General features: G+C 35.3%; 1 protein-coding gene and 1 long non-coding RNA gene across 2 annotated transcripts in view; one reads left to right on the forward strand and one right to left on the reverse strand.

Moving 5' to 3' along the window:
* The window catches only part of LOC148759294 (uncharacterized), a 54269-nt gene extending 29652 nt beyond the window's left edge, over window positions 1–24617 (forward strand). Inside the window, exons 2-3 of the long non-coding RNA XR_016018877.1 lie at window positions 11311–11409; window positions 24582–24617. This is a non-coding gene — a long non-coding RNA (uncharacterized LOC148759294). The remainder of the gene's footprint in view (window positions 1–11310; window positions 11410–24581) is intronic.
* Window positions 1–25940, reverse strand: HSD17B11 (hydroxysteroid 17-beta dehydrogenase 11). The gene is made up of 7 exons (XM_019731258.3): window positions 25582–25940; window positions 23440–23547; window positions 20064–20195; window positions 18739–18845; window positions 11098–11235; window positions 3592–3708; window positions 1–831 (listed from the first exon to the last, which is right to left on the reverse strand). Exons 1-7 carry the CDS (start codon window positions 25789–25791, stop codon window positions 750–752), a joined length of 894 nt encoding a protein of 297 aa, XP_019586817.1. The 5' UTR covers window positions 25792–25940; the 3' UTR covers window positions 1–749.
* Between the last annotated feature and the right edge of the window lie 1719 nt (window positions 25941–27659).

Genomic DNA, 27659 nt, shown 5'->3' on the forward strand with positions numbered 1-27659 from the left:
TTTGATTACATAATCCATTTTCTTTTAATTTGAAAGTTAAGCCATGTTCTGTGCCAATCAAAAAGAGGGAAATGCAAGTTTAAGTTTGATCCATTTATTATTGTTGCCAATTATGAGTCTATTCTCCCAGTTCTGTGCTGTAAGTCCCACTGATGCTTTTTTACTTGAAGCACATGTCCACTTCTAGTTTCCTTGTGCTGAAATGTTTGGTTTTGTAATGTGAGGTACCTCTCAGGAAACAGAGTGGTAAGGTGTAAAAATGAAATGTTGGAGTGACATTTCTTACACCACGTGAAAGTCATTGTGAAACACCACTAGAGATAGTCTTTCCTTATATTTAGAGAGCTTACAGTTTCTATTTTATGTACAATAGAAAAAGGAAATGTGCATTATTTAAAATTTAAGTGTAATTAAAAATAAAAATATATCTTAAATATTTATAGTACAAATGTTGCAAAGCTTTCATATGAGCCACACAATCTTAGAAATTATTGTAAAACTGCTTTTGTTCTTTTTCTCCGTTTTCCATACGGTCAATTGCTAAGATATTTCTCTTTCTGCATTGTATGACATTAGCCTTCAGTTAAAGAACAATGGTAATAAATGAGGACTGCCAGAGCTTCAAAAGGTGATATGAAAGAAAAAAAGATAATTAGAAAAAGCACAAGTCCGAACATTAAAATTCTGATTAATATTAGATGAAATTAACTTAGCCCGGTAAATCAACTTTCAAAAGCACTTATTGTCCTTCAATTTTTATATCCAATAATTGCATCAAACCTAATATTGATCTTTCGCTTTAAAATTGCCATGAAACGCTCAGGAAAGACCCTAAAAGAAAGACACATGAAAATAATTAGGAAATTAATATTAAGTGCATTTGTAAGATATCGTCTCTTAAAATACTTGTTTATTACGTATCATGTCCATGTTCACTTTAAACAAGATTAAGAACTTTAACTCACTGTCATTACTGCATGTTATTCCCAGTTAAATCCATTTTCTTTTCAAAAGGAAAAGGAAGGAGGTTTAACATTCTTTAGGGTAGAAGTGATTTGAAATATTCAGTTTTTTTTCTTTTTCTTTTTTTTTTTAATTTATTGGGGTGACAATTGTTAGTAAAATTACATAGATTTCAGGTGTACAATTCTGTATTACATCATCTATAAATCCCATTGTGTGTTCACCACCCAGAGTCAGTTCTCCTTCCATCACCATATATTTGATCCCCCTTACCCTCATCTCCCACCCTCCACCCCCTTTGAAATATTCAGTTTTTGAAATAAATATATGCCTATATTTTTCAAAAGAGCTAAGAGAGGAGGTAAATAGAACTGAATCATTGAGATGCTAAAGTCTTTTTTTAAAAAAAGAACCTGACATTGGAAAAGCAGTGAGAAAAGGAACTAATTTTATACTGTATAATCCAGAATATTATTAAAATGTTCCACTAAGAGACTAGGGAAGTAGAATTGCTAAAAGAAATTGCAGACAACAGACTTGGCTTTGAGTAGAATGCTGAAAAAGTTATTTAACTGTTGATTTTAAATTCCTCATATGTAAATGGAAAAATTAACACCTACCACACAGTGTTCTTTGAAGAATCAATGTGTTAATATAAAATACCTTAAACAGTGATAGACTCATAATAGGTCTAATGTTTTTCCCCACCCTATACTTAAAAATAGCGAGGAACTTATCACATTCCAATGAGTCTGAGAGAAACTAAACAGAATATGTAAGTCAGTGTAACTATATATAGACATTGGCTGAGATGGCATTAAAATAAAGTTTCAAAATTGCGCACCGAACATTCATGGTCAGGGCAATGATAATGATAGGGTAATTATAAAAATAATAGTGGTATGTAACATTTGTCAAATATTTATAGTGTATTAAATACTTTAAGTGCATTATTTTATTTATTCCTCACAGCCCTATAAAGTCTTATTATTGTCTCCATGTGACAGATAAAGAAACTAAGCTTCAAAGAAGTTAAATAACATTCATGTTCAGACTGTAAGCATGTCACACAAACATAGCTTGACCTAATTTGAGTCTTTATGTTAAAAGTCTAGGAAATAGAATTAATTTATTCAATCAGCAAACATTTTGGTGCCTCCTATGTGTTCACCAACTCTTCAAAGCGTAGGGGACATAGTGATTAAAAAACGGGCACAATCCCTTCCCTCAGAGTTACATTCTATAGGACAGTAATCACTGAGTGCTTACGTAGGTGATGTGACAAGTAAAATGCTAAACACTTCACAAGTTTTAACTCGGATTTTACTCACCAAGGAGATCCTTGGGATTTATTATCTAAACCTCTAAGGAATAGTCAACCACAATTACCAGAAGAAGGGGCTAAAAAACCTGACACATGTCACTTATGCTTTAGATCTCTTGAATTTTTTTCAGTCAGTGACTCTTATTTAAAGTATGCTCTTTGAACCAACTCTCTGAGGCAGTTGTCCGTTGACATACAGGTTTCTGGATCCCAGCTCAAACCTCCTATATTAAAATCTCGAGAGGTGAGATCCAGGAATCTATTTTTTAAATCGACTTCCCAGGTGATCCTGATACCAGTACCACGTTGGACAAGCCTGATTTAAAGGACAGGCAGGAAGAGGTGTTTTTTTGTTTTGTTTTGTTTTTTAACCTAAGGCACCTACCTCTTCAGTTTCCCCTCATCACAACTTTCCCAAATGAGTAATGAAGCAATGTGTTATGATGAGGCATTCTTTAAACCAATGGTTTCCAATCTTGTCTGTACATTAGTATTACCAGCAAAGTTGTATCATTTAGGGACCTGGCCCCACTCCAGACCAAATAAATCAGAATCTTGGGGAGTAGGTCTCAGGCATTAGCATTTTTAAAACTCCCAGGTGAATTCCAATGTGCACCAAAGTTGAAAGCTACTGCTCTAAATAAATGTATATTCTAAATCCAAATAAATGCATATTCTAAATCTGAATATGCATACAAATCACTCGTGGCTCTCATTAAAATGCAAATTCTGACTCAGGAGATCAGGAGATTCTGCATGTCTAACAAACTCCCAAGTGATGTTGATGCTACTGGTCCATGGACCACAGCTGAAGTAGCAAGGCTCAAGAATCTCTAAAATTATAAAATATTATTTAGCAATTCCCATGCTTCAGTGTGATTTTGCACAAAATAAGAGCTCAAAGATTATCTGTTACATATTTAAATGAATATCTAAAACCTACCTGTGGACTCCTCCAATATCATTATTCTATGATTCCATTATGTAGTAATATTTAAAAACCGTCCTTCATAAGCATTCATTTATAACATAAGACTTCCAGAAATATATACATTTCTTTCTTTAAAAAAAACAAAAAACTTAAAAACTTGTGGAAATTATTCAGTTTATTTATCCAACTGCTATATCAATCTTGCTTCAATGATTAACAAATGCAGTTTAAAAATTGATGGATTCTTTAAGCCTATTATTTTTTATTAACTTAATTCCACTTAATTGTACTTTCTAAAAATTTGGTTTTAACCTGAGTAAAAACATGTAATAGATAAATATTTATAACACTGACAAACATAAGTGCTGCTTACCTTTCCGCCACTGTTAAGACGGATATAGAACGTGGAACAAAAATCATTTTCTGCTCTTTCAGGATCCCATTCATCAGCTGGTTCACCACTTCCTCAGGTTCCAGGGTGGGTCCCAAACTGAAATCAGAAGCAGTCTTCAGAAACAAATCATTTCAGTGAGGCATCAGCTTTAGTTTAGTGCTAAACAAATAAATTACCATATGAACCATGAAAGAACTGACTTACAGCATCTAGCCCATCATAGTGCTCAAAAATGGTAGCTACTTTAGCATTAACAACAATTACAACAGCAACAACCATTTAGTTATTGCTTATCATGTACTGCACACTGTACTAAACATTCTACACAGATTATCTCACTGAAGTTTTCCAACAACCCTACGAAGGAGAGACTATACTCCCTATTATGCAAATGAGAAACATAGAAATAACTAGGACTCAAAAATAATTTAGCTGGATTAAAACTGACAAATTCACTTTTAAATCTTTAGAAATCTTGGGAAAGAAGTTAGATACCATTCTACTAGTTTTATTAAATACTAAAACTTTTTAGTGAACATTTTCTAAAGTGTCAGAGGAATTAAAATATAGGAACGTGCCCGGCTCTAGGTTCTTGATCACCATATGGAACCCTATATTGTGTTTGATTATCTAATGTTATCAATTTATTACTAGGTCTTGATTTAATTTTCAACTTTGTTACTTAGTTTCATGTTACGTCTTCGCTGTGTAATCACCCTGGTATGTCCACTACTGAGTAGCAGGTGGTCCCTAAAATGCGTCCTTTGTTATTTGGGTGTTAGAATAAGTGCTCTAAGGATAGAGTTGCACAAGAGTTGGCCCCAAATTTTTAACATTTTACTAATGACTTGGAAAAAAAGACACATAATTAAATACACTCATGAAATCTGCCAATGTCTCCAAACTATTTGGGTGATTAACATTTTGGGGACGCAGATTTTCAATGGTGTGACTAGCTAAAAGAAGTGAGACAAAAAGAATTATATGAGATTTCTTAGGAACAAATACAGAATTGTTCATTTAGAAAAAATATATGCAGTAAAGTAAAAGTGGGACAACTGAGCAGTGTAGCCTTGTACTTAAAAGTGAGTATGGTAAGTGGATTCATGAAGGAGAGAGAGCAGAGCATAAAATATATATGATATGATATTTCATTCTCAGCATAGGTCAGTCATTTATTAGAATGCTGTGTTCACCCCTGGACCCTGAAGCAATAGTATTATATATGCAAAGTTTTGAGATGTGACAGGAGAGGAAATATAATAACGAAAGTGATGGCTTTTGGCCCAATGGCTGTAAAAATGAAAGGCAATGGAAGCCTGAAGAAGACTAAGCTACGTGTTAGCCTGTGGCATAGGCAGGCAATGGGTGCCAAGGAGGATGGATCTAGAAACTGAAGGATGCCTGTGCCTTGAAGAGTGTTCAGAGGGAAACTCACTGTCTAGCATACTGCTGCTCAATATTCCCAAGCTCCATGAGAGCTCACAAATGCCTGTCTACACAGGACAGCACACTCCCTTATTCACACTGTGGCCTTGCTAACCTACCAACCCAATGGGGCTATACTGACTGAACTCTTCTTAGTGTACTTGATCTCTTTACCTAAAACTGTCTTAGCCTCTGTCCGAGGAATTGCATTAAATTTCATGGCTATCCAATCATTTTTAAAAGACCAAAAGGAAAGGCTTTCAGAAAATTATTCGGCTTTGGTACAATTATTGGCAGCATAAAATCTTAACTATTAAAAGGTCGGTATGTGGAATTTTTTTTTTCTGATAGTCTAATGTAAATAAGAGTTTTAAATCCTATTAGACAAACATTCATAATGGATTTTGTGGAAAATATCCAAAAACACTTTGGGCTATTCTGTTGGGGAGCAGAATGAGAATACATGTGGGAGCATAGGAATACTTAGAAAGAAAGAGTATTTTCACATAGAAGGACTGTGTTTGATTATGTAACTTTACACTTAAGTAGCTGAATAATTTGGGGGAAGATATTTCTACTCTTTAAAGTTCTGGTTTTTGTTTTTGTGTTTAATCTGAAAAATGAGGATAATGCAATGGTATACTGGTAAATGTTTAATAACAGACTATAAAGGGGACAAAACTACCAGTTTTGTAGCATTTTCCAATTTCTATGGTTAAATACTCATTTCTTGGTGTACCAACATGGTGTCACTGAATAAGTGTAATCTATCTTCAGTCCACTGATAATATGATGATTAAATGGGAAATGAACATATAAGTACTTTATACAGTTATACTATCAAATTGTTACTTATCACCTTCTAATATAATACCTTTTTATGGTAGTAGGCAATAAAAAATGATATCTTTCTGTAGCACATTGAAAAACTAAATTTTTAGAGCAAATAGATTTTGCTATATACAGAGAGTGCCAAAAAAATGTATACACATTTTGGGCAAGGAAAAAAACTGTATTAATTATACTCAACATATACCAATAACAAAAGTGAATACAAATCACGTTTGACTTCTGCAGTTACAAGAGGTTCTCAAAGTGGTTACCATCAGCATAATTTTAATAGTTTTTTCCTTTCTTAAAATGTGTATACTTTTTTTGGCACCCTCTGTATACATTACATGTCAGAGAGTAAACATTTTAAAAGGATGTTCAACAAAAATAATTCTTGGTTGTCAAAAAATTAATGAGAACATCCAATTACACTTAATGTTAATAAAATCAGATTATGCTGCATTATTTATATCACTAATTGGACAGAGATAACTTATATGAGAGAAAAACATTTCATTAAAAATTGTTCATATACCTAACAATAGAGTCCCAAAATACATGAAACAAAAATTGACAGAATTGAAGGAGGACATGAACAGTTTAAAATAAAAGTTTGAGACATTCATCCCACTTTTAATGATTGAACGACTAGACAAAAGATCAACCAGGAAACAGAAGACTTGAAAAAACAGCATAAATCAACTAAACCTAACAACATCTATAGAACACTCTTTGCAACAACAGCAGAACACATATTCTTCTCAAGGGCACAAGGAATATTCTCCAGGACAGTTCATATGTTAGACTACAAAAGAAAAGTATTGTTAAATTTAAAAAGATTGAAATCATACAAAGTATGTTCTCCAACCATGATAGAATGAAATTAGAAATCAGTAACAGAAAGAAAACTGGAAAATTCAGAAATATGTGGGAATTAACTAATGGGACAAAGAAAAGAAATCACAGGAAATTAGAAAATACTTTGAGATGAATGAAAAAACATAAGATAAAAATTTATGAGATGCAGCAAAACCATTGCTCAGAGGGAAATTTATAGCTATCATTGCCTACATGAAAAAAGATCTCAAATCAATAAACTAACTTTCCACCTTAAGAATTAGAAAAAAGAACAAACTAAACCTAAAGCAAACAAAATGAAGGAAATAGTAAGATTAAAGCAGAGATAAATAAAATAGAGAAAAGAATCAATGAAACCCAAAGTTAACTCTTTGAAAAGATCAACAAAATAAATAAATCTTTAGCTAGACTAACTAAGAAAAAGAGAAGACTCAAACTAATAAAATCAGGAATGAAAGTGAGAACATTAGTACAAACCTTACAGAAATAGAAATGATTATAAGAGAATACTATGAAAAAGTATATTCCAAAAATTAGATAACCTAGGTGCAATGTACAAATTCCTAGGACTACACAAAGCACCAAAACTGACTCAAGAAGAAATAGAAAATCTGAGTAGACCTTTAACAAGAGATTGAAACAGTAATCAAAAAACTCCCATCAAAGAAAAGCCCAGGACCAGATGGCTTCATGTTTAAAGAATTAACACCAGTCTTTCTCAAAGTCTTTCAAAAAAATAAGAGGAGAGCATACTTTCTAACTCATTCTAGGAGGCCACAGTACCCTGTTACTAAAGCCAGACTAAGATATCATTAGAAAATTACATACCAATATCTCTTATGAATATACCGTGTTTCCCCGAAAATAAGACCTAACCGGAAAATAAGCCCTAGCATGATTTTTCAGGATGACATCCCCTGACCATAAGCCCTAATGCGTCTTTTGGAGCAAAAATTAATATAAGAAACGGTCTTATTTTCAGGGAAAGACAGTAGATGCATATATTCTCAACAAAGTACTATCAAACCAAATCCAGCATCATATTAAAAGATCATATGCTATGGCCAAGTGAGATTTATTCCAGGAATGCAAGATGGTTCACCATATAAAAATCAACCAATGTATTATATCATATTAATAGAATGAAGGAAAGCCCCATATGGTCATTTCAACAGGCTCAGAAAAAACATTTGACAAAATCCAATACCCTTTCATGAAAACAAAACAAAACACTTGACAAACAACATAAGAGAACTTCCTTAACTTGATTTTTATAAGCAGGTGTATAATGTAGTCTGATGTGTATAAGCAGACTGGAGTAGAGAAGATAACAGGACTTATTAAATATGAAAAATAATTGTCAGCCTTTCTCATAATCAAAGATACATTAATGTAACATAGAAGTACTGTTTTTTCCCCCTATCATATTGGCAAAGATTAAAAGTGTGCTAATATTCAAAGCCTGCAAAGGTGAGAGGAATGGACACTTTATACCCTGCTGGTGGGAGGATAAATTAGGGCAATGCTTCTGGAGGGCAATCTAAAAATTCTATCAAAAGTAAATAAGTTCTTATTTTATGATCCAGCAGTTCTATTTCCAAAACAAAACAAAATAAATAAATAACAAAATGGTTGGGAAAGTGAGTAAATACACACATATATACATATAGGTACATATGTACACCTACATATGAATATATAAACACATAACACATATTTGTATATGTATACATGCCACACCAACAAGGGTATGTATTTATTACAATAATGAAAGATCAGCAATCTAAATACCCATCAATGGAGAAGTCATACATCCAAAGGTTGCTGGGCTAACTTTAAAATGAATAAGGTAAGGGAGCTCTGTACACCCTGTTTCCCCGAAAATAAGACCGGGTCTTATATTAAGGTTTGCTCCAAAAGATGCTTTAGGGCTTATGTCCAGGGGATGTCAGCCTGAAAAATCATGCTAGGGCTTATTTTCCGGTTAGGTCTCATTTTTGGGGAAACACAATATATCAACACAGAAAGGTGAAAACAGTATATTGTTAAGTCAAAAAGGACAGCTTATAGAATAGCATGATGTTTCCATGTACCCGAAAAAGAAATGCATGAAATTAAGAAGTATAGTCTCTTAAATTGGAAAGTTATAACTGGAAATCTAATTTTTCAGTAAAATGGTTATCTCCGGGATAGCAACATCTTTGTAGGGGCTTTTCTGTATATTATTTAAATTTTGTTTATAATCATAATTAAGGTAAAGCACCTAGTAGAGCACCTGGCCTTCAATACATGCTTTTAATAAAACAATCTCTTGTTTTAACAAAAATAACTCCTAGCTGTTAAAAAAAAAATTACACAGGACACCTGATTAAACTTAATTCCAATAAATTCAGATGATGATGTGTTATAACCTTTACAGTAAACCAGTTTCTTTGCAGTGTGTTAGATATGTAAATATAAGAACCAACAAACTACATCTTTGGTGTGCTTTAAAAGAGAATTTAAGTTCCAGTAATAATATGGTACCAATTATTTTGAATCAGTCATTTAGAGGTCAGTTCAATTTTCTTCTTTCAGAAAGGCTGTCCTCTGTGTAAAAAGGAAAGTTTGGTCTGAATCTCAGTTCTGCTAGTTACTGGCAAGTTACTTGACCTTGCTAAGCAAAGTATTATTGTGAGATTTAAGAAAACTACTACATATTTTATTTAGTGCCCAAAATACAAACTAGAACAAGATCTTCTGTCCTCTAACTAGAAGAACTAAGTTTCTATATTAAAACCAACTTAACCTCTGGCATCCATTCTTGTATCAGCTTATCTTCAAAGGCGTTCATGTGGCAGGACCAAGCCCCAGACCCTTCCTTAGCCCGGTTATATTCCTGCGACTTGCCTAGAATTATGCCAGCTTCCCTTTACACTTTCTCCGTACAGCAAATTTCCCAGTTGCTTTTTAATTTACCAGTAGACCTTTGCCAGGAGAGGGCACTCCTGCCCACATGAAGGTTAGCTTTGTGCAGCCTGTCCTGGGGCAAGGGTAAAAAATTCAATTATAATTAAAAAAAAAATGTGGTGTCTGTTTTTAACAGCTGAAAGACAGTCTGAGTGAAAAACCTGACTCAAACATATTCTTTTAGTATCTAAATCCTAAAAATAATGAAGGAAATTGGCAAATTTTATCCTTGGGGATGGTACTCACATTTTCCTTTGATACCCCCTTTCAGTTTTAGTGAAGTTTTTGCATTAATTCATTTTTATGGAGATATAATTGACATACGACATTGTGTAAGTTTAAAATGTACAATGTGTTGATTTGATAGACTTACATATTGCAATATGATTACCACCTTAGCATTAGCTAACACTTCTATCACCTCACATAATTATTTCTTTTTTGTGGCGGAAGCAGCTAAGATCTAGCTTCTTAGCAGCTTTGAAGTCTGTAATACAGTACTGTCATAATCACTATGCTGAGGGAAGTAAGTAGTTTACTTATTGCTTCCAGAACCCTAAGTGTAATATATGCCAGTTATATAAAATTTAGACATTTAATCTGTCCAGGGATATATCTAGAAGGATGTTCATCAAAATGTTAAGAGTAGTTTCCACTGGGTAGAAGGTTTTAAGACATTTTTAAAAGAAAATTTCTTATTTGTATTGTTCTGTATGTTGGAATTACAAAGTATATATCACATTTACAAAGACATTATTCCCAAAACAGTTAACATTCAAAATTAACCTCAGAGCAGATTCTTATGAGTTTATTTTTTAACCAAGGAAAGACCATGGTCTGCTCTCATTTTGGAAGATAATCTCTAGAGTACCAATGGAGAATGTTTTTCACACTGTGGTCCTGGGTTCTTTCTATCAGAATTACCTCTGATGCTTGTTAAACACACACAGTTCCAAGTCTGCATCCCCACCACTATCTTGTCCCGACCACGGCCAGTAAGTCAACATCTTTGGGGGTAGGGCCCCTACCTGGTTCCCAAGCACTCCTGGTGAAAGGTATTATACGTTAGTCTAAGAACCAGTGCTTAGGGGAAGGAAAAAAAGGAGGATTAGCAAGTTCACCTGTGTCATTCATGTTTACATTTATGTACATTCTCTCCCTCCTTCTTTGTTTTTCCACCTGTTTTCCCACAATCTACAGAAGCTGAAACTGAGATGAATGAAGGGCATGGATATCAGATGTTTTTTTGTTTTTTAAATTATTTAATTATTTTTCAGTTATAGTTGACATTCAATATTATTTTATATTAGTTTCAGAATATCAGGTGTTTTAAGGATTAAAATACTCAGGAAAACCCAAAGAATGGCTCATATTCACACAATCACCAATCCTTGTATCTCCGTTTCTGTCTCAACTTACCTGGTACTTGGGTTTTTGATGAAGCCAGTGTTAATGAAATTAGGGCAGAGACATGATGTTTTGATTCCAGTTCTTTCTAAGGCAGCCAGTTCTTCAGTCAAAGCTCTATGAAATCCAACAGCAGCAAACTTGCTTGAACTGAAAATAAACAGGTCACAAAATAATTCAAGAAAGCTGCCACATCTATTTAATTCAGATGTCTGTTTTCTTTAGGTAAGTGTGGTCCTCTGTCAAGCAGCACAGATAGCACCTGAATCTCAAGGCCCGGCCCAGACCTACTGAGTAAGAATCTGCATTCTAGGAGCTTCTCAGGTAACTTTATAGGCACATTAAAGTCAAAGAAGCACTGATGTAGAACATTTACTGTATCTCAACATCATTTGTCAGAGTGACAACTGAGTAGGTGTAAATGTCTTTTAGGAAAATTGGTAGGGTATTTGTTTTGTTGTTGTTTTCATAAAACTTAATAACACAGTAGGCTGCTCATTATTTATTATGCTCATAAAATTCATTGGAAAATTCTCCTGGATAAATCCTCTTCTTCCTTTAAGTCTCAGCTTGACTTCCTCAAAGAAGCTTTTCCTGACCCCTAGTCTAAATTATTTTCCCATTATATGGTAATCTGCAGTTTTCCATGACAGCACATCTTGAATTTCTAATGAAATATTCAGTCGGGTGAATTTTTTCAATGTCTGTCCCTCATACCTTTACTATAAGCTCCATGACTATTTTGGTTTCCAGTGAATCCCCATGGCCTGGCACAGTGCTTGGCCTGTAATAGGTGTTTAATAAATATTTCTCAAATTAATGAATTAAAATGCAAAGCAATTCTTATTGTCATAGCTCCTTCATTTGGAAAGAGAAGGGAAATTAATCGTATTTTAAGTGGACATTACTTTTCCAATTAGGGTTTTGTTTTTTTTAAAAACTTTATTGAGATATAAATTCACATACCATATAATTTACCCATTTAAAGTGTAGAATTCAATGTTTTTGGAATATTACATTATTAATGTTTTAAAAATTGCGTGAAAAATATATAACATAAAATTTGCAATTTTAACCATTTTTAAATGTGCAATTCAGTGGCATTAATTACCAGACAGATTGTTTTTCCATTAAGTTAGTGCAAAAGTAATTGCAGCTTAAAAGGTTAAAAATAAATGCAAAAATCGCAATTACTTTTGAACCAATCTAATATAAATCTTTATGGATTAGCAAGTATACAAAACAACTAAAATTCTTGCCAATTAGCCTGTGCTTTGGAAAATACAAAGCTGTTGAAAGGAAAGTTCTCTTTCACCTTTTGCTTTTGATTTTTTTTAGAATTTTTATTTTTTATTGGGGAACAGTGTGTCCCTCCGGGACCCATCAGCTCCAAGTCAAGTAGCCGTTCTCAATCCAGTTGTGGAGGGTGTAGCTCAGCCCCAAGTCAAGCTGCAAATGTCTTCAATCTAGTTGTAGAGGGCACACCTTACTGGCCCATGTGGGAATCGAACTGGCGACCTTGGCACTATGAGCACCGTGCTCCAACCAACTGAGCCAACTGGCCACGCCCTTTCTTTCTTTTTAAAGCTTAGGCATATACTGAAGGCTTAAAAGAAAGATTGCTATAATAGGTTCAATTATATAAAATGTAAATTTGTACTTTGTAAACTAAAACAAATATAATCATATCTAAGGTTGATTACTATAAGCCAGACACTGTCCTCAGTTATTCAGATTCATCGTTTCATTTAATCCTTACAACTCCATGAAACAGATATTATGATGATCCCCATTTACCAAAAAGGAAACTGAGGTACAGGAGGGTTATAGAACTTGCCCACAGACACAAAACAGAGTGGTAGAATCAGGCTTTAAATCTGGGCAGTTAACTAGGCCTCTATATGTTATACTCTAAACTTTACTGGCTCCCAACCTAGTGAAGAGGCAAATAAACTAGTAAAGCATTTGCAACATGCATATAAGACAAGGGTAAGGGTTGTCTTATATGGTAACTTTTGTAAATGAGTAACACAATACTCTAATGGATAAATGGCTAAAAGACATTAGCAGAAAATTTATAAAATAAAAAATATTGAGGGCCCGCCAGTGGCTCAGGTGGTTGCAGCACCCTGCTCCTAACGCCGAAGGCTGCCAGTTCGATTCCCACATGGGCCAGTGATCTGTGGCCTCTACAGCTAAGATTGTGAACAACAGCTCTCCCTGGAGCTGGGCTGCCAGGAGCAGCCGGAGGTTGGTGTGAGCTGCCATGGGCTACTGAGAGCTGCCAGGAGCGGCCAGTGGCCAGCGTGAGTGGCCGGCAGCCAACATGAGTAGCTGGCAGCCAGCGTGAGTGGCTGGTAGCCGGCGAGAGCTGCCGTGCGCTGCCGACCAATGACTCGCGACCGACTACTTGGGGCAGGGGAAGCGCGAGGCTCATCATAATACCAGCATGGGACAGGAAGCTGTGTCCTACACAACTAGACTGAGAAACAACGGCTTGAACTGGAGTGAGGTGGGGAGGTGGAAGAAGGGCAGGGGGAATAAAATACCACTAGGCCCAGATTTAACAATATATAAATATATAAATATAAAAATATATATAAATATAAAAATGTTTTATTTCATGAGTAATTAATGTTAATTACAAAGTAAAACAAGATAGAATTTTTGCCTAGCAGTAATGGTAAGGATATAAGGACATTTTTATTTGTTTGAGTGGTTTTTCAATGTACAAGTTATTTTTATTTTATATAATTGAATTAGCAATCTTTTCGTTTTAAGTCTTCAACATGTCTAAACTTAAAAAGGAAAAATGAGAGAGAACGTTCCACAGCTTTCTATTTTCCAAAGCACAGGTTAATTGGCAGCCTTTCTTGGAAGGCAATTTGGCAAAAGGTATCAAGTTCATTAAAGTACGCCATGCTCTTAGATCCAGTAATTACTCTTTTAAGTATTCATCTCAAGGAAATAATCATGTTTCTAAAGATTGATTCAAAGATAGTCTCTAGGATACATAGTTCATGAAGGCAAACAGTTAGAAACAAAACAATATATTATTTATTTGTTTGTTTGTTCATTTATTTGAGGTAACATTGGTTTATAATATATAAGTTTCAGGTGTAGAACATTATAATTCAATATCTATATATACTACACATTGCTCACCACCAAAGTCTTGTTTCTATCTATCACCATACACTTGACCGCATTTACCTGTTTTGCCTTCCCTCTGCCCTACTTCCCCTCTGGTAACTACCAATGTGTTGTCTGTCTCAATGAGTTTATTTTGTTGTTGTTGTTGTTGTTTGTGGAAACAATTTTAAATATCTGTAGTGGACAGCTGTTGTTTTTGCTCATCGGCATTCATATTCCCTTATTCTGGTAAGGTCACTCTGATTTTGCCGGGTAACACCCCTTCTTCCCCCACCCATACAAGTGGTTGGATCCAAGCCAGTCTAGTTAGAGTGAACTCTAGAACTAGAATGTTTGAAGGCATTATTAGGAAGTCATGCTTTTCCCCCACCTGCTGGACTTGGAGTTGAATGGATATTACTCTGGAACTGCTGGTAGCTACCTAGGGCGTTTGGAGGCAAGGACCTGGTAGGAATTCCAGTCTGCCCCCCTTGGGACCTGTGTGACCATGTTCTTAACTCCTCCCAGTTTCAGTTTGTCCATAAAATCGGCATCGTAAAGTTTATCTTGCAGAATTATAAGGATTTAGGACAGGTGTAAGGGAAAGAGAGCCTCCCTGAGACTTGAATTTACAGAAGCAAACAATTCCTCTTTTGGCTTGGGGAAGTTTAAGTTTTGTGTTCCTTGCAACTGAAAAGAGTCCAGATGAATAAATTACCCAACATTAATGGATAAATTAAATAGTGGCATATATAGTACACTGGCATACCATTCAGGAATTCAAAATGATGTTGCACATATATGTTTATTAACATACAAAAACATACATTTAAAATTTTAACAAGCAAGATTTGTATGTAGATTTTTTTCAATGCATGACTATATATCTGCATTTAAAATGTCCTAAAAAATTATAGCAAATGCATATCATGGTTATTGCTGCATGGTGAGATTATCAGTAAATTTTCTTTTACTAAAGTGTATTTTCTGATTTTTCTTAAGTGAGTCAAAAGTGCAGGAATATACTAAAACTTATGATTAACGATCTTGAGCAGTGAAAACAATTTTATATTTTTGAACTTCAGAGTGAATTTATTTTTAGATATACATGAAAAATAAAAGTGGGTTTTTTTCTACACTTTGTAACATTACATCAAATTTCTTATTCTTAATAATCTAATATTTCTCATTCCAAATTATTCTTTTAAATAACATTTCATTACAAGCTAATGATCAGGACTTAGTTTTGCCACGTCTTCCCATACTGCTAACTTTCATGCTTATAAATTGGCTATTTGAGTTGGCAACATACATCCGCCAGAGTTTTGTGACACCAAATTATTTTTAAAATCAGGATACTTTTGGACAAAATACTTAGCAAGCAGCAAAATAATAGTCAAAAGGTTAACCTTTCTCACTGTGAATTCAGTTCTTTCATCTTGCATTTTTTTCACATTAATCATTGAAACTACTGAACTATAATTCCAACAGCAACTGAAATATTTTTTTTTCTAACATAGGTGATTAGAGCTGTAATAGACTCTTTTGTTACAGCTGCAGCAACTCAGGACACTAATAGCTGAGGTCTGAGTTACAGGGGGAAAAAAAACCAGGTTATTCTAGGTCCCCTTTTATTTCATTCTAACAAATAGAAGCCAGAGCATATATGATTAAGTCCATCAGGGCAAAGCATTCTGGAAGCTAAAATGAGAGGTGCGACCTTACCATGTTGTGTGAACATAGGGAAGTGGAATTGGAACATAATACCAACGAATTGGAACATTAACACCCTGTTGTTAAACACTTGCAGGATTCCAGATTCTATGCTAATGCATTACATCATATGATTTAAACATTAGAGCATCCTGATGAGTTAGTTTGTTGCTATTCTTAGCCTATGTTATAGATATAATGTACAGAGAAGTTGAGTAACTTCTCAAAGGTCAGTCACAAAGTTACTAAGTGATTGAGTAAACATTCATAACATCATTATTCATAGTAATACAATCCCGGAAACAACCCAAATGTTCATTAACAGTAGTATGGATACTAAATTATTAGCTAGTCACGTGATGCAGTACTATACAGGGATGCAAACGATTAAGTTACACTTATCAACAACAACATGGATAAACATCACAAAATAGTGTGATTCCATGTACATAAAGATAAAAAATAGACAAAATTAATCAATGGTGTTATAAGTTAATATAGAAGCTACCTTCGGGAAAGAAAGAGGGATTGGTGAATGGGAAGAGTTTATTTTATTTTTTTTGACCTGCACGGTAAATAGATGTGTCTACTTTGCAGTAATTCATTGAGCTGTGCACTCATGATTTCTGCATTTTCATAAATGTATTCTGCATTTTTATTAAATGTATGTTACATGTCAGTAAAAAGTTTATGTTTTAAAAAGCAGCACTTCAGTTTAATTGCCCAGTTGTGAATAACAATTGCTTTCTACTGGGAGAAGTCTTCAGTGAATCTATGTGGAAGTCAGACCATTGATCAGATAGATGCTGAGCAAAAACCAGAGAGTCAACTGAATTGAAGATAGTTGTCAGTAAGGATCACAGACTTCAACAGCTCAGGCCAGTAATAACTGGAAGTGCACAAACCACTTGTGTAGTTGCAACCCTCCCTTTTAGCCCAAATGGCATGTTTGTGTGAATTAGAAAAGGCCACCCCTATTGTCAAGCTAATTGACTGCCATATTCTGGAAAATCATTCAAGTCTAAAAGGACCCGAATGTGAACAGTGCACCCTAGAATTGTGTAGTGCACAGTCTGCACAACTGGGTATGTCGTTCCTGCTTTGACAGTACTCCATGACAATCTTTACTTCTGTTGAAAGCACTATCACTGATCACCAAAATAAATTTGTTTCTCACACAAAGTCTGTTCTCTCTTGGTTTTCTTTGCTAACAACAGTAGGATAGAATCAAATCAGAATCAAGAGCTACAGTGTTTACTACAGCCAGGGAGGGAGCAAGCGTGACAGGGTTCACAGTCCTGTAGAATTCTCTAATCCTCTTTTTTACCTGGGGACTAAACCAGAACTGAGCAGGGCAGTGGATTGTCACGTAGTAGCCTAGCAGCAGCACCTGCAACTATCTTTCATCAAGGAAGTGAAATAAGTGCCAAACTGATTTAGCCCTTGATGGCTAGAGGATAACTGCCTAACTTCAATTGGCTCTGAAAGAGGTAAAATACAATCTGGACGCTATAGGTCGAGTCTGTTTTGTGACTGCTTCAGCAGTTATTTCATTCTTTTTTTTTTTTTTTAAAAGACACTCGAACCATGTCTATATTTATTTTTAAAACTATTATAAAACAAATATATGTTAAGAAAGAACGCAAAGAAGAAAGAACACAGATGAACAAAAAGATCAAATAAAAATTATTTTTCTTGCTATTACCTAAGACTAACCATTCTCCAGGTGTGGTTAGAGTAAATGGTTTGGTATATATCCTTGCAAACTTTTAAAATGCAAGATTTTATATATATGTATATACACATATATATAGCCAAAAAAATGTATGCACATTTTAAGAAAGGAAAAAATATAAATATATACCAATAACAAAAGATGAAGACAAGTCACATTTGACTTCTGCAATTATAAGAGATGCTCACAGTGGTTACCATCGGCGTTCAAACACTTCTGATTACGGCGAACTACCACTTGAGCAACATTGACCAAAGAGTTAACATCTGTTACAATGTGTATACATTTTTTTGGCACCCCCAATATATACCCACCCATCTATAGCTACATATGCAACTATATATTGTTTCTAGAATTTAGATACGTAATTCTAAAAGAGCACAATGGTAGAAAACAAAAGAGCATTATTTGCATGCATGTTTATTTGCATAATCATAGTTCAACCTTTTAAGAGTTATTATTTGCAAAAACATACAAACGGCCAAGAACTGTTAGGGTATATGCAACCCGTTAAGATCACCTTGGCGACGGTGGCCTCACTGATCAATTCTTTATAGCATATAGTGGAGCACACCATTACTGAGCTCTGCTTGCTATATAGTAAGTTCTATTATTATAATAGCATGGGTTTTATAATGGATAACTAGTATAAATATTTTTACAACTTTTCCATTGTTTGGATACTTTTAATGTTTAGAATCCCACATTACACTCTCTCTCTGTCTTTACACTGTTTCGTTTCCACAACATTACTTTATTAAAAATTATTAATATTAACTTCTGTTCGTGGTACAAAAATAGTGCTCTTGTTTTGTAATTCCTTGCTGCTAAAAGGGATGAGAAATGTTTTAAGTAGTTGGTTTCTAATTGTATAATTTTCCTGCAGCCACCTTTAGAACAGTCAACATAGGTGATGATTGATGGTTGATACTGCTGTTGCACAAGAGACTCTGTGTAACTTCCTGCCTATTTCAGCAACTTCAACTCATTAACGGTAGTGCTCATGGGACAGGGTAAGAAACCACACACAGGTTAAGCATAGGAACCAATGAAGGAAACACATGTTCACTTACCAATAAGTCACTAAAAAGGGGGTCACGGTATGCCCAGCTGCTGAAGCCACGGTGACAATATGGCCATGATTACACTTCATCATCTCTGGAAGAAATGCCTTTGTAGTCTAGATATAGTTTTCATTAAAAGAGAAAAAAATATAGTTATTTCTGATTCACAGACCCATTGGGAATATTTTGAAACAAATGTATATTTTGTTAATATTGTTCCTGGCATAAATGAAAAAACCTAGATTAACTGCCAAATGACTGGCTAGGATGCCAAAATTAGAAAAATTAAGCTAAATAATGGATACTGAAAATTTTGAGAATCCATTTCATTCCAATTGTGAACTCGTGTCCACCTTTTGTCATTGATGTCTTCTACTATCTCATACATTGAATAGGTATAATCTAGGGTTATCAAAAGGATTTACATTTAATGTGAAATTGTTAGAAAATCGTTTGGTTATGTCATCAAAATACTGAAGTGAACAACAATCTTCTAGTAGTCACTGAATATTCATGCAATAAATACTTATTGAGCACATACTATGTGATGGGGATTCAGAAGCAAGTAAGACAATATCCTACATTCTAATCAAGGTAGAAAGATAGGCAAACTCGTAAGTCATAAAAATACAAAGACAGATGTCAGTAACTTGGGAATGTTAACACAATACTGCATTTTCACCATCTAACTCCAACATTCTTTTGAGATTACTCATCCTAAACTTACATCCAAAAACAAAAACAAAAAAAACTCTATGGAACCCTTTTAGGAACTGGTTATTTGGCAATGTTTAGACTCTTTTAAATCTTTCTCTCTCTCTCTTTCTCCCGATAGATAGATAGATAGATAGATAGATAGATAGATAGATAGATAGATGATAGATAGACAAGATCTTGAATGGTGAACTTCATAATAAAGTTTGCAACTTTGGGGCCAGGATATAATAGCAGGCCTGGGTCTCATAAGAACCCGAAAGCAAACTGGGTTCACCTTTTATAGAATCACAGATGACTCAGAGGGTCCCTAATCCCTACTTCATCTCTAAATAGGATCACACAGAATTGTGAGGCTCTAGCTTAGAATTAAAACATACATAACACCTTACGTTTATTATTTATTAAATTATTATTATTAATTTTTCTGAGGGGGGAGGAAGAATAATGGATGAGATTTGGTGGTAGCATGAAAAATGATCTCTTTGTATGTTTTCCCTGATACTGAAGAAAACTTTAGTATTGAGTTGATATGTCCTTATGTCTACTGAAAGCTCCACCTCAAACTTAATCTTTGAGTCTCACAGAAGGGAACGTTTTTGTAAAGAAATCATACTTACCCAGAAATGTGCAAGTACATTAACTTCAAATGTCTTTTCAATCTGAGCATCTTGGGTAGCAAACAAATCCGATGGATAGACCACACCAGCATTATTTATTAAAATACTAACATTTCCAACTTCTGCCTTCACCTTTAATAATAAGAAAAATATCTGTATGATTAAGAAGTATGAGGGTAGGTTTCCATGCAATGACTGTTAAAGTATCTGGTTTTTTATTAGCTATGCGCAAAAAGTAGTTTTGAATCTACGTGCCAACATGGAAAAAAAGAACCTTTTAATTTTAGGTACTGAATTTCAAAACAGCTCTGCCTGTAAGTTTGCTTGGTAGAAATTTCTTTTGCAATTTAGTCTCGTGACTTTGCTCTATTGATTACAGCTCAAGAGTCATTTAGCTAACATAAACAGAACCAGTGATAAACTGCATTTCATTTTTTAAATACTTCTTCAAAAGGTAGGCAAAAAAAAGTAAAGGTAAAATTAATTGTCCAATTAATAGGGACTATTATGGGAAACTATGTAAAAACTAATTTTTTTTTAAACTATGTAAAACTAATTACAACATTAAGCTGGCTAGATCTTCTATTTATTATTTTTGATCATTCCATTCTATTGCTCACTGACCTTTCTTCATCAGGAGGCAGTGGGCTTAAGGGCTAGCAATACAAGAATATCTTATTCAATAGTCAATAATATGGTAATAAGTATATATAGTACCAGGTGAGTATTAGATTAGACAGGGGGATTATGTCTTAAATTATATAAATGTCTAACCACTGTGCTATACACCTGAAATTAATATAATATTGAATGTCAACTGTAATTGAAAAATTGAAAAAGGTGGGGGGAGATAAAGGGGAATAAGAGGCTCAAATGTCCAGGTATAAAACAAATAAGTCATGGGGATGTAATGTACAGCATATGGAACATAGTCAATAATATTGTGATAGCATGGTACAGTGTCAGATGGTGGGTGGACTTATCATGGTGATCACTGCTTTAGGTATATAAGTATGAATAACTATGGTGCCCCCCTAAAACTAATATAATATTGTATGCTAGCTATATTTTAATAAAAATATTTTTTAAAAATATCTCATCCAATATATTTATGGTTCTTTGAGTAACTAAGCTTCTTGGTGGATGAACCGTAGAGTTACAATGCATTTAGTTATACATTGTGCTCCAAATAAAAGCTGGTTTCTCTTAATAGAGTTATCATTATTTAGAGAGTGCTGCGTGCGGTGTGTTGGGGGACTACAGAAGAGGTGGCAAGTAGTCTATTAAAAACGTTCACATATATAAGTGCTATGCATTTTACACGATTTCATTATCACATTTAATTCTCACAATTCTATGACTTAGCAACTCAGTATGCTCCTTTCAAAGACGAGGAACATGAAACATAAAACCGCTAACTTTCTTGCCAAAGTTCACATGGCTTTAAAAGTCACATGGAACTGGCACTGTTCCAGATTTTCTGACCTCAGAGCTGGTTAGGCCTCCCACAGTAAATAGGAAGAGCCCAAGACAAGTCTCAAACCTGAAAGAGCAAGGAAGCCAGGAGGGGATGGCCGACCAACCTCCCAGCAGGACATCAATGTGCCATTGGGAAGGCTCCTTGGCCAGAACTGAATTTCATCAGGTTGTATTTAAATGATTCAAGAGTCAAGCTGAAACTGTGGTTCAGAATAATGCCCCTAAGTTATTGAGAAAAGCAGATATTTTATGTGGTTGAGTTGATGAAGCTGCTGTCATACCTTCAAATTGACATGAATCAAAATATAAATCAGTTCTATATTGCCACAGTATTTGCCTAGACCCTCTTCACCCTTCCTTCATACTTGAGCTCCCCATCATCACCTGTTGTCTCCCCAGGATGTGAATGTCTGTTTTCTACATTTCTTAATAATGAAAGCAAGCTGAGCATTTAACTGTTTAGGTGGCATAAAATTGTCTTGAGACCCTAATAGCCACATCTAAATAGCTACTTCAAAATATCTGATAATCATATCTCATTGTGTATACCGTTTAAGCCTATAGTTAGTTAATCTTGGAAGAATTTCAGTAAAAACACTATAGTTAAAATATATGGAATAGCTTCAAATAATAATATTATCTTTTTCAGAAAAGCCTATTCCCAGATGAGTCTGGAAATGAATGTTTTCCATTTAGGTAACTAAGGATGTTGGGCTAGTAAATCTCAATAGTGGCTAATAACAAAATTATATAGACAATATGGGTTGTTCTATTATAATACTAATAATTAATTCTTACAAAGTGACTACTGACTGCCAGGTACTGTTCTAAGAACTTTATATCATTAATTCACTTAATCCTCATAACAGCCCTATGAGGTAGGGACTGTTAAGATCCCCATTTTATAATCGAGGAAAGTTAAGGACAAGAGAGGTTAGGTAACTTGCCCAAGGTGATATAGCTACTAGTAATGAGAAGAGTACTCATCTCTACGAAGAGAATAATTGTTAATGTAAGTAAAATAGTTACTGTTAAATGCAGGTGTTTTTTACATCTTGGCCTTCATCTTACTGTACGCCTTCCAGGAAAGGCATTTCCCACCACTGGGCTGGGTAATTTCTACTAATTCTTTTGATTTAGCTCAGGTCTCACCAACAATTGAGGCATCAGTTTGAAACAAAAGATTACAATTTAAAAACAGCAAATAAACATGTCCCCAAATCTAAAATTCCCTAAAAATTAAGAGGTTCTCAAGTCTGGCTGAATCAGAATCTTTATACTGTACTGAATCAGAATATCGAGGGTTGAGGTCCAACATGTGAATTTTAAGGAATTTGCCCAGGTAATTCTGCTGACCTGGCTGGTATTACCGCATTTAGTATGTATGAGCGTGTTGAGAGTGAAAACCCATTTTATATAGCATATCTCAGTTGTATGCAGAACAGGCAAATAACGCTGTATAGAAATAGATGTATCTATGATCAAAACCTGATAAACAGGTTTATCCAAACTTCCTAACCCAATTCTTTGACTGAGCTTCAGAAGACCCTGTCAGGGACCTGCGGGATCATCCAAGGATTTCCCTGTGTCAGAGTCAAATGGGAGAAGTGCAGGTGAGCAGGGTACTAAACATGCAGATTCCTGGGCCCAGCCCTCTACCTACTGAATGAAAACCTCCAGGGTGCCTATTTTTTAACAAGCTCCCTGGAAGATTCCAGAACACACTAAAGCTGGGGAACCTCAGTTCCAGGTTCTAGTTCTGGGTCTGCCACTATCTAGCTGTACAACTTTGGGGAAATCACAAAATTTCTGTTAGCTTGTCTGGATCATGACTGGGTCATCTCCAAACCCCTCCCAGCTCTGATGTGATTGATTCTAACCAAATGTAAAATTTCACCTTCTTCGCAGAGTTGTAAATATCTTCTCGGTTACTGCAGTCTACCACAAAGGCATAAGCCTTTGCACCCAGTTTCCTGCATTCAGCAGCTGTTTCTTCAATTCCGTGCTAGGAAAAGCAACAAAGAGGGCCAGGAAAACAAAATAAGTGATGTGAGCAAATTATATCAACAGCTGAAAATAATTAAGAGTAGTCAGATTCTTTTAAATTAGGATTGGACAAGAATTTAACTGACACATTTCTGACGAGGATACAGGCACATATTGTTCTCAGTATTTTGACAAACTTCTTTTCTTTGGAACTGAACTTAAAGCAGGCTTTATAAAAGAAGATAAAAATCTTAAACTACTAGTTTTGTATCCATGAATTTTACATTGTAAATGTATGTATGTATGAGTATGTATGTGTGTGCATTCCACATCAGGTTTTTTTAAATAAAAATCACATTAAGCTTTTATTCTGTGTCACTAAAAGCTATTCACGGGCATCAGTTTTCTGGCTGCAAAATAAGGAGTTAACGACAATTCATTCATTCATTCACTCACTTACTCCTCCAACATTTTAATGTGTAGGTCATATTAACGGTGTTTAGAAAGGTCCCGGGGACACAAATATGAGTCAAAATCCTGACCTCAGTGGGCTCATCGTGTAGTAGAAAGAAACATAAATAAATATAATATTTAGGTAGGACCATATGAAATTGTCATTGTTTTAGAACAAAAGATTGAATATTAGCAGTTTTGTATGGTTCAAACTAATCGAGTGGTAAGTATAATAATGGAGCTCTAGAGAGAGAGTTATGGGGACATAGAGAATGGATATGCAATATAATTGTAGAAGAAGAGGTTACCTGAGTCAGGTCTTAAGGATGAGTAGAACAGCCATGCAAAAAGAGGCAGGGCACGCCAGGCAGAATGTAAGCAAAGGGCCAGACAGGAGAAAGGTTCTATGGGGAAGCACTAGGCGATTGGTGTTGGTGGGTCCTCAAGACCAGTGGCAGTCCAAATGAAAATATATGTCATATTAAATGTGCGTTACTTGGCATATACCATGTGCCAGACACTGTGCTAAATGCTTTGTGTTCATTACTTGGTATAATCCTCCCAGCCCTCTAAGATCAGTACCGTTCATCCATTTTGCAGAAAAGGACCCTGAAGCTGTAAGAAGTTACCCAGGAAATTGGGTAAGTAGTCTGTGAAGAAACAGAAAGCTGAGATGAGCCTGACCACACCACTATACCAGACATTCACCACCTTGACCACACCAGACTAGGCTGGGCCTCATTTGTATCTTTCATTGCACATGTAATTATTTAATGTCCATTTTCCTTACTAGAGTAAGGGCATAGGACCCTATTTCCTTTATGTCACTGTGTTCTTAATATCTAGGCAACAGATACTCAAATAGGATTTGTTGATTGTTATCTTGATCACTTTCTCGCTGGGTTAGCTGTCATTTAACTTTACATGCCATGAATTCTTGTTTATATCATTGGATGTTAACTAATGTGTAAGGTGTGGTGTTTCAGGCCACCAGGTGCTATCCAGAAAACTCCCTGTACATCAACCACTGGCCAAACATAAGATTCTAAGTCCTCCTCTCTTCCTTAAGCTTACACCTATTCTGATAAAAATTACACTGAAGATTTTTTTTCACTAAAATATGATTTAAAAAAGTACTCTTGGAAATTAGTATGGCATAGTAATGTTGCTTTCTGTTGGGTATCTTTTAAATCCACTTGTCTCAGTGATGGCAAGTAGGACTTTTTTCTTATTAGGTACAAACCTCTTACTCTGTTCATATACTAGCTAAAACTTTTTGCTTATGATTAAGATAGAGGGATCAGTGAAATCAAGTTCAGGAGGGGATTACAAATTATTTTCAGGGCAAAAGTGAGTAAATTTTCAATGTCAACTGGGCAGTAACTGAGAATCATATTATCATCTAGGTCTGTTTATCACGTGATCGATCATACACACATTAATTAATCCGTATTCCCCCACCCCCTTACGTCTGTAAAATGGCAACAGTAATTTTTTTCTACCTACTTTACAGAGATGCTGTAAGAGGTCGTTGCCTGCAAAATGTATACATGTCTACAGATGAAAGTTACCAGAAAGTAAAACATAGTAAGATTATTACCTTATTTATATCCCACAGAACCAATTTGCTTTTAAGTTTGGCAAATTCATAGGCAGTCAGTCTCCCGATCCCATGTCCAGCGCCAGTAATCAGGACGATTTCTCCGGTGACTGACTTTTTCTTCTTAGGAATAAAAAGCTTCAGGAAAGACTCTAAGATGCAGATGATCAGCAAGGGCAGAAGCAGGAGGCAGCTCAGAAAGAACTGCATCGTTTTTGTTCTTGCGAGGATTGGGTACGTTTTACCAATCACTAAATTGCTTCCGGGGAGTTGTTCCGTCCAACACTAGCAAGAATAAAAGAAAAAGCAAGGAAGGGCTCCTTTATCCAAGAGAAACAAACAACTCTGAAACCGTTCCTTCCGCTGGGCTGGGCTTGGTCAGGTCCTTTGCAATTGGCTCAGATTGCAGCGCGGGGCGACTGCTCGCTGGCTCAGTCATCTGGGGAGGGACAAAGTCCGGAGGGAAGCAGAGCTGCCTAGTTTTGGTTTGCGTTGCCCACACCAGCTGCGCTGCCAAGTGGTGTTTCACCCACTTTCTTCTGATCTCGTGAGCTGACCTCAGAGGGTTGCCGCTTTTTTCCGCCTAAACTGGATAAATTCCTCTTAAAGTTACAAGTTTTTCACTGACAGTGTCCGCAGTCCAGATGCGTGTTAAAACTTGATGGCTGCCCATCACCAGTTACGTGATGCAGATGGAGTTCCTGCGTTAACTGAACCTGGGGAGGCCGCCAGTTGTTCTGTCCCAGCTGAGAAACAACCTCACATCACATTTTCGTTTGAGCTAAGCACGGTTTTTGGAGGACAGAGGAAGTTTAGTCCTTTCAGGGACAATGATAATCAAGACCCAGGAAATACCTGATCATATTAAAGGGGATTGTTTCTACCAGGAAGAGCACCATATTTGGATAACTTTTTTTCACTCAACCTATTAGAATTTGTGAAAAAAACGTATTACCCTTTCGTAATTGTATATTTATCCAGCTTAATAAGTCACTGCCTATAGAATGGATAATAAGGTAGAAAGAAAATCACCTTTATCTAAAGATTATTTAATGAATTTTTGGTTTAGTAGCCTGTGTATGAGTATGTAACTATTCCATATAAAACTGGTGATTTTAAAAAATCCTACTGATTGGTTATTGAAAAAAAAAAAAAAAAAAAAAAAGACCCAACTGCGCTTGTGTGAAGTAAGAGTCTAATAATTGTCTATTGTATGTATTTTCTTCAATTCAGGTCTTGACAGTAATTGAATTGGGGCTTTTTGTAAGACACTGCAGTGCTTGGAAAGGGACTTTTGTCATGTGTATTTAAGAGGCGGGAAGAGCACAAGCAATGGAAGTTCACGAATAATTTATATTCACTCTTCCCTCTTACTTAAGCACTCCTACACTATTATAGGGGGTGAAGAGAGAGTGATAGTCCTGCAAAAGTAGAACTCCACTATGTAGTTCTTGAGTATTCTGAATCTCATCTGCAACTCTTTCTTACGGCCCCCAAATCCAAGTTTACAATAGTACAAACTGTGTATAGAAAGTTTACAGGTTCCAGAGATTTTTTCCATATCTATTATCTCATTTGATTTTCAAATAGCCTCCTAGGAAGTAGAGAAAAAAAATTAGTTTTTTCCTTATTTTATAAACAAATCAGTTATATCCACCTTTTAAAGTTCCCACAGCAAGTAAAAACTTGGGGCTAGACACAGGGTTACTGTTTGTCAAACTGTTTTGCCCAGCACCTATAGGAAGAAATCACATTTTCCATGTGTTTGCTTTTGTATATGTTGACTTTGACATATATTGAGGCTCTGACTCTATTTTCCTGTTAAGAAATTCTATTGAGAAAAAACCAGGTGGTTTTGACTCACTAAGTTAACCAAGGTTCCGTTGGTCTAAGGAAAGAACCCATGGTTGAATTCGTTCATACCTAAATCCTATATGTGTATGTGACTTCACTTCCCTGTGTTTGTAAAATTGGGCTGTTACTAATACCTTACAGGATTCTTGTGAAATTCAAATGAGTTAACATAAAGGACCGTACGCTATCAACTATTCAATTCTACATAAATTATAATTAACACT

The sequence above is a fragment of the Rhinolophus sinicus genome, chromosome 1, assembly GCF_057876585.1.
Source record: "Rhinolophus sinicus isolate RSI-liver-muscle chromosome 1, RSI-T2T, whole genome shotgun sequence".
Lineage (NCBI taxonomy): Eukaryota > Metazoa > Chordata > Mammalia > Chiroptera > Rhinolophidae > Rhinolophus > Rhinolophus sinicus.

What these genes read in the sequence shown, in the direction of transcription:
- HSD17B11 (XM_019731258.3), bottom strand. Translation starts at nt 25,791, where the DNA reads ATGCAGTTCTTTCTGAGCTGCCTCCTGCTTCTGCCCTTGCTGATCATC. An exon ending in TTTACAACTCTGCGAAGAAG is followed by an intron (nt 20,196 to 23,439) that starts GTGAAATTTTAC and finishes TTATTATTAAAG; the next exon opens with GTGAAGGCAGAAGTTGGAAA. An exon ending in ATGTACTTGCACATTTCTGG is followed by an intron (nt 18,846 to 20,063) that starts GTAAGTATGATT and finishes AACTATATCTAG; the next exon opens with ACTACAAAGGCATTTCTTCC.